This window comes from Lithobates pipiens, unplaced genomic scaffold (assembly GCF_037356315.1).
Source record: "Lithobates pipiens isolate NorthernLeopardFrog02 unplaced genomic scaffold, aLitPip1_a1.2 Scaffold_8, whole genome shotgun sequence".
Classification (NCBI taxonomy): Eukaryota; Metazoa; Chordata; class Amphibia; order Anura; family Ranidae; genus Lithobates; species Lithobates pipiens.
The window spans coordinates 685,715,909-685,723,832 of record NW_027507903.1 but is presented as its reverse complement, the minus strand read 5'-3'; the positions used below and the strand labels follow the sequence as shown (position 1 = coordinate 685,723,832).

General features: G+C 46.6%; 1 protein-coding gene across 1 annotated transcript in view; it reads right to left on the bottom strand.

The window, feature by feature from the left end:
- Positions 1-1,176: 1,176 nt before the first annotated feature.
- LOC143962182 (activated CDC42 kinase 1-like) overlaps positions 1,177-7,924 on the bottom strand; it is a 29,641-nt gene continuing 22,893 nt past the window's right edge. The window contains exons 8-12 of the mRNA XM_077471515.1: positions 6,533-6,697; positions 6,381-6,457; positions 5,182-5,588; positions 3,783-3,878; positions 1,177-2,591 (exon numbers count right to left, since the gene is read on the bottom strand). Of these exons, the coding sequence (XP_077327641.1) occupies positions 2,460-2,591; positions 3,783-3,878; positions 5,182-5,588; positions 6,381-6,457; positions 6,533-6,697 (877 nt within the window). The 3' untranslated portion in view covers positions 1,177-2,459. The remainder of the gene's footprint in view (positions 2,592-3,782; positions 3,879-5,181; positions 5,589-6,380; positions 6,458-6,532; positions 6,698-7,924) is intronic.

The following is a 7,924-nucleotide window of genomic DNA, read 5'->3' as shown; positions in this document are numbered from 1 at the left end:
TGTGTGGTTTTTTTTTTATAGGGCAGGGCAGCTGTAACCAACACCTCCAATCTCATCTCATTGATTGGACTCCAGTTGGCTGACAACTCACTCCAATTAGCTCTTGGAGATATCATTAGTCTAGGGGTTCACATACTTTTTCCACCTGCACTGTGAATGTTTACATGGTGCGTTCAATAAAAACATGGTAACATTTAATTATTTGTGTGTTATTAGTTTAAGCAGACTGTGGTTGTCTATTGTTCTGACTTAAATGAAGATCAGATCACATTTTATGACCAATTTGTGCAGAAATCCATATCATTCTAAAAGGGTTCACATACTTTTTTTGCAACTATGTATGTGTGAAAAATAAATGAAAAACCCCAAGAGAAGTACGCCAATACACACTAAGAAATGGCAGTTTTGAACTCATCTTTTACAGGGCAGCACAGTGGTATAGTGTTTAGCACTTTCGCCTTGCAGCAAAAGGGTCATTGTTTCAAATCCCAACCAGTACCTGCCTGGAGTTTGCACGTTCTCCCTGTGCCTGTGTGGGTTTTCTCCGGGTACTCTGGTTTCTTACCACACTCCAAAAACATGCTGGTAGGTTAATTGGATCCTATCTAAATTGGCCCGAGTAAGTATGAATGTGAATTAGGGATCTTAGATTGTAAGCTCCTTGAGGGTAGGGCATTGACAGTGCTATATAAGTACCTGAAATAAATAAAATAACAAGGGGATTTGGTACCAGGACTTTCCTGGGACACCTTCTCTATACCATCATTGCCCTTAAGCCCCCCCCCCAACCTATTCTGTTTGCTTCCATGAGTACAGCTGATGGATTCTAAACCCTGCTCTGCATCCCCCTGCACCCCCTGGTCCACTGAATGTAGCACTGACTGCTTCATTCAGTCTGGAGTTACTTACACCACAAGACCTTGTGATTACAGGTGAAGGCTCCAAAAGTACAGCTGAGGCATGTTCTATTGAGGGGTCCTCTTCACCCCCAGGAGGATGACCACCGCCAACTCCTGACCCGACCGGGTTTACACTTGTTACTTGTATTCAGGATCCATTCACCTGCACCAGTGTTGCATATTATGAGACAGCACCTGCCCAGCGGCATGCGGTCTAGCTGTATACAGATCCACTTTACAGGCATCTTATTTGAATAATACACTTCCAACCAGAAGCCAAATGCTTGTTCTTTTAATTAAAGATAAATTAATACAGCTTCTAAATCACAGCATTGACGTGATGTACATAAGAAACCTCAGATACACAGTCCAGAAACCAATATCTATTTGGAATCACAGAGAAGAACTGTTCCCACCTGTCTTGGGTTAGCTCAAGTGCAGGAAGGTCCATCCTAGGGGAAGCGTTTCGCCGAAGGGTCCCTAATTCAAATTTTGTGTTGACAACTTAGCTATAGCCAGCCTGAGTATTGTCTGCTTACATTATTTGAGTTCATTGGGTTTCCCTAAGCCCAAGGACATTGCCTGATTCTGCATACTACTGTAGAGCATTCTTCAGTAGGCAGAGCAAGAAGATGCAATGGATTGGGTTATATATTATTTTTTTCCAGCTTGGCCAATCATCGAGGGGTTTAAGCCCAGTAATGTGGGCTGGGGAAAGAAATACATATTTGGGGAGACATTCTGGAAAGGTTATTTTCTCCCGGGCTGCTTCCTATAGAGTATGTACTTCTGGAAAAATAATTTTCCTCCCAGACTTTGCTTGAAGTCAATTTAGAAGATGATCTTTTCTTTCCTAGGCCTGCTGCCTGGCGGGAATGTAAGTCCTTCTGCATGGGATGGGTATAGCTGTTGAGAGGTCCGGTACATGCCTTTGTGGCCATGTCTCTGGAAGAGAAAGTCTAGCCTGAAGAAGAGTCCTGTTCAGGCAAAACTATGAAGATCTTTCCTTCCTAGGCCTGCTGTCTGGGGAGAATGTGAGTCCTAAGTCCTTCTGTATGGGATGGGTATAGCTGCTGAGAGGTCCAGTACATGCTTTTATGGCCCTGTCTCTGGGAGAGAAAGCCTAACCTGAAGAAGTGCCCCGCTCAGGCAAAACTGTGAGAGAGGTCCTACCTATTGGCCTACTGAATGTACACTAGCCTGTGGCAGAGGCATGAAGAGTTCTAACCTGACCTGTAGAAAAGGTAAAAAAGATACCACTAAGCAGAGGGAATTTTTTGTTGCTGTTTTTTGGCAATCTGTAACCTAAATCCTCTCCACTTGTGCAACTGAGCCAATAAAATAGCAAAAAAAAGGAGATCAATGGACTGTATGTCTCACTGTCACCATCGTTGGAGAGGTGAGTGTCTGGGTGCAGCTAAAAGGCAAATCACCGGGAGGAAGGGAAAAGATTCTGTTAAAAACCAACAATTCTCAAAGCGGTGGCCGGTGGGTAAAGGCATGTCCCCTGGCACCATCCTAGGCAGATCCTGGCACCATCCTTTAAGGGAACAACCTTCATTAAGTCTGTTTAGTGAGGGTTCCCATGTATATAATGTAGAGGGAAGCGGCTTCCAGGTTCCAGTTTAATTTCTCCAGGATTTGGCGGCACTCCTCTTTACTGTGCCGGGTCACGTTGTACAGATGAACTACCTGGAAAGAGAAGAAAGTATTCCATGACACACAGAGAGAGAGAAGACCCTTACATTGAGAAATTGGTTCCATTGCTAATTTTTTTCAAGTTATTTTCTCTTCAAGGCTTTGACCAGTATCATTACTGCAAGGATTATTGTCAGCTTTTTAGGATTCCTTGAATGTTCTCCTCTCTCTCTTTCCTCTCTATCCTTCTACTTTTCTGCATTTGCCCATTCGGCCGTCCACCAAACACCCGAATTTCCTAGTGTTAGCCCCGACCAAACACCCTGCAATGCACTGAGCGCTGCACAGTACATTCTTCACCCCGATTGGGCAAAGCTTTGCCCAATCAGAGTGTAGTGTATGCTGGTTGTTAAGGATTAGGGACAGCTGTGGCGTCCATAACAACCGATGGGTCATCAGCTCTCAATGGGTTTCTCCTCTGACAGCTGAACAATAAAATAAAAATATAATAGTTTAAAAAATAAAGAAAAACATGGCATGCGGTCCCACCAAAGATCCATACCAGACCCTAAACTGGGCATGTTGCCTGGCAGGTCAGAAAGGGTGGGTGAGCGACCACCCCCTCGAACAATACTAGGCCACATGCCCTCAACATGGCGGGGTGGGTGCTTTGGGGCAGGGTGGCTGTGTGTCCCACCCCAAGGCACCTTGTTACCAAGGTGATGGGGAAAAGGGCCCTTTCTGACAAACCTGGGCTGAGGTTGTCAGAGTCTGTGGGTGTTGGGCTAATATGAATCTGGAAGTCCCCTTTAACAAGGGGGCTTCCAGATTGATGCAGAAAGTATTGTAACCAGCAAGGAAACTAGTATTCTCAGAAAGAGGTTCTCAGTGACCATCAGAAGTAGGTCCTCCATGGCCACCAGGTGATATCTCTAAAGATTGTACTCAAACCTCCAAACTGTTCCGACTCTAGACAACCCGAATCTTTGGGTCACTTAATTAGGGTGTGATGTTGTCTAGATATTTGGTTGATAACATGTTGGTGTGAAGCTCACCCCTGTCCCAGATGTTATGGTGCTACAATTGACCTCCGTAATTACATGAAATGGGTTCATGTCCCATGAAGTTCTCATCACACAGCTATGTGCCAAACACCATGGATGAAGATGAGGCATTTGTTGAGGACCCTCAATTCACATTCATCTCTGATATAAGCAGTTCGTTGGTTTATTAAGAAACTGTCACCTTTAAGTGCTGGACGGCCCGTGTCACGTCTCCTCCGAAGAAACGCAGCGCTTCCTGGCATTTTTCTGGCGTCGCGCCAGGGACCTGCTCCTCTACCTGCAGCAAAGTGGATCATAGACATTAGATGTCCGCATCATCGGTGGTGCTTGAAAAAAGCATTGTTTATATTAAAGTGTACCTGTCATGAAAGGAACATGGAGGCTGCTGTTCTGGGCCAGTTGCTCAGAAGCAGCCATGAATAAATTCACTTCACTTTTAATTTGATGATTCCACACATTTAATCGGATGGATTATTTGTGGATCCGTCAGCATCGTAGTGGACTAGCGATGGTGCCCTATACGGGTCCTATAAATGGGTCCACATCTTGATGAAGTAGCGCACTCATATGGCCGTGCCCCATGTTCATACACTAAGAAAACACCTATTACTCCATTCAGAAGGGAATGCAGGACTATTTTAGCAGCCTTAGCCCTTGTACACACGGTCGGACCATTTTGTCGGATAATCCGACTGTGTGTGGTCTGCATCAGACTGTTTCCGTCGGAATATCCGTCTGACCCAATTTTCCAACTTGTTGGAAATATTTTCCGACAAACTGGTCCGATCGGACATACTCCGATTATGTGTAGAGAATTCCGATCGGACAAAGTGCCACGCATGCTCAGATCAAATTCCTACACCAAAGCTATTGGCTACTAGCCTGAACGTAGTCCCGTCGTAACGAAATAACGTCATCACGTTCTGAACGATCGGATTTTCCGACAACTTGGTCCGACTGTGTGTATGCAACAGTTTCGGACAAAATCCGACGGACAAAATCCAACGGACAAAATCCAACGGATTTGGTTGGCAGAATGTCCGACCGTGTGTACAAGGGCTAATCCAGTCTGACTGGATAAGCAAACAATGAAGAACATCTCCAGATAAGGCTAACCTGGGCCAAATCCTGTCTCTTATACAACATTCTACTCATCACTACTCACAAAGTACTGAAGTCAGAGGATCACCAAGACACCCAATCATTTAGATGAAGGGATCAATGATGGAGTTACATCTAAAGAGGAAGACAAAATCCATGAAGGTCTACTCCATGTAGATTGGTTGGGGAGAGGCACTGGTGCCCTTCTGCTCCCTCTCTCTGTCCACTTTTAAGGTCTCACACATAGAATTTCCTGGTTCTGATCTCCTCCAGCCAAGTGTCTGGGAGAAGACTACGAGGAATTATGAGAGCCAGAAGAGGCAAATGGGCATCAGGAGAGATGGAGGAGTGCTTGCCACTGGAACCCCAGAACTGCAAAGCATATTAAACTTCACACCTTAACCAAATCCCCTCCTCCCGGCCACCCAAAATGTTTGCACAATTTCTTTATTCACATGTAGACCACTCGGTGTCCTCACCTCTCTGATCCTTCTCTGTAGTTCGCTGTGTGTCATCTTGCTGCTGCATCCTCGAGATGGACATACTTGTGTCAGTCGACGGACAAGCGGGGTCTCTCCTGGACCCAAGGCTGCAATAGATGAAACTTTATCTTTCCTATTGAAGCTCGAGGACCGTCTAGGGCAACTAATGGTGGTGGGCACAGCCAGAAACTGATCCTTGAAGGATGTTGTTTTGGGAGGAGCTGAGCAGTGGGGGTCGTCCAGTGAGTGCTGCGGGGGCTGCTCACGCCTTCTTCTTATACAGGACCTACGGGTCAGAGGTGTTACGCTATCCATATCTCGCATACATGGCTCAGGTGTGAGCGGTCTATGAGGTGTTCCATTTACCTCCCCCTCACGGATGATTTCCACACTTCTAGACATACCTGTAGGTGCAATTTACAAAAATGTGAGGGGAAGGACAAGATAAGAATGGCAGAAAAAAAGACCAAAGTAAATAGAATTAATGATGATGGTTGGAAGATAAAAAAAGGTAATGTATTTGAACTTTTCAGGAGCACAGAACGCTCCTGTTCCATGGTAGCTGCTGGTGTCATTCCAGCATCCAGGTTTTGGCTGGGCTGCACTCCCCGTCTGTTCACCTTGAGGAGCGACTGGTATAGACACAGCCTCTTGGTGGAGACCAAACCTGTTTATAGCCTTAAAAACCCTCAGTGTCATGCTTGTGATAGTGTTTGCATTTGTGCTTCAAGCTCCCTGTTTACTTGCCTTGTTCCTATGCCTTAAATTTTGCCTGATCCTCGCTCTACCAGCTGGTTTGGATTTCCTTGTTATTGACCTTGGATTGGACTTTGGCCTACTCTCTGAACTCTTGCCTGTCTTTTGACCTTGGATTTGACCCTGATTACTCTCTGAATGTTGCCTTCCTGAACCCAGACTGCCATTGCACCACATTGCCTGTCTGCCAACCGCAAGTACCTGTTTTCTATGCTTAACTCAATCCTGCCTTGGTGTGGTAGCCAGGCACTGTAGAATTGTATATAAGGTCTCGGGGCAACCAAGACCTTGAAAGCCTACTAGACTTATAGGAAAGGGGGCTGCTATAGGTGAAGAACACATAGCCAGCTATAGTACCTGACCACCTATGCTAGGGGTAGGTGTGACAGACCTTTGGAGGCGGTAGTAAGGGTTAATGAATACAACATATAGACACTTACGTCGACCAAGCAATGTTTTTCCACCTCTATCTTGACAATGGCCACACTTTTGGTCCTCCTTTGCTCTGGCTCGAATGCTGATAGAAATAAAAGCTCATGAGTATGTGATAAGTACCATTACTTTCTTTACTCAGAGGTGGTAATAGACTTACTCATTCTGTGTGTCATCATTCTTAAGAGAGAGCTTCTCCAGACGATTGGACAAGTGCACAGAAGTACACACATGGGCAAAGTCCTCCGGGCAGATTGAGGCAGCAGAAAAAGGTCCAATCTGAAGAGTCCGGTGACTCTGTCCTCTCCAGAGGTTGATGTCTAACCTGGAGGAAGGAATTTAGAAAAAAAAGTCTCATCTAGCAATATTATGAACATAAAAGTATTAGTAATAACTAAAAATGTATTTTCTTTGGAAAATGACATTTGTCTGGGCTGGTTTATATATGTAGCCAAGTCCCGGGCCTGTTTAGGCCTAATGGTGACCTCCAGAGTTAGCTGACAACCTTCTATTTAAAGTGGGTTACAAGGCATAGTGGGTGTAATGCAAGGTGGATTGATGGGCACCAAATACTTCTTGATTGCAAAGAGATTTATTGCCTCTTAACAACTAGAGATCCGCGCTATAGCCAAATGACGGCTACAGCGCGGACCTCCTTTGCCGGGACTACGTCTATTGACGTCGTCCCGTGCACGAGCGGCCTGCGTGCCCCCTGAGGGGCGTGCGCAGCGCGCTCTGTGATCGGCGAGTCTATGAGACTCGCCTGATCACGGATCGGAGCAAGGGGTCAGTCCCGACCCCTTATCACGTGATCAGCAGTCAGCCAATGACAGCTGTTCATGTGATACAACGGAGCCGGTAATCGGCTATTATTCCTCCTCGCGCTGACAGTGCGAGGAGAAAAAAAGAGCTGATCACCGGCAGCCGTGATCGGGACATCAGTCCCGATCACGGCCAGCCCTGCCAGTGCCCACCTGCCCCCTGCCAGTGTCACCTCATTAATAAATAAGTGCCCCCCGTCAGTGCCACCCAACAGTGCCCATAGTGCCACCCAGCAGTGCCCACAGTGCCACCCAGCAGTGCCCACAGTGCCACCCATCAGTGCCCACAATCTGCCTCAACAACGGTGCTGCACCTCAGTGCCACATATCCGTGCCCATCAGTGTCATCTACCATTGCCCATCAGTGCCCATCAGTGCCACCCATCATTGCCCAGCAGTGCCACCTATCAGTGCCACCTATCAGTGCCCATCAGTCCCATCTATCAGTGGTACCTATCAGTGCCCATCCGTGCCACCCATCCGTGCCACCCATCTGTGCCATCTTATCTGTGCCCATCTTTGCCCATCAGTGCCGCCTTATCTGTGCCCATCACTACTGCCTTATCTGTGCCTATCGGTGCCACCTTATCTGTGCCTATTAGTGCCGCCTTAACTATGCCTATCAGTGCCCACCAGTGCAGCCTATCAGTGCCCACCAGTGCAGCCTATCAGTGCCGCCTCATCAGCGCACTTCAATGAAGGAGAAAAATGACCTGTTTGCAAAATTTTAT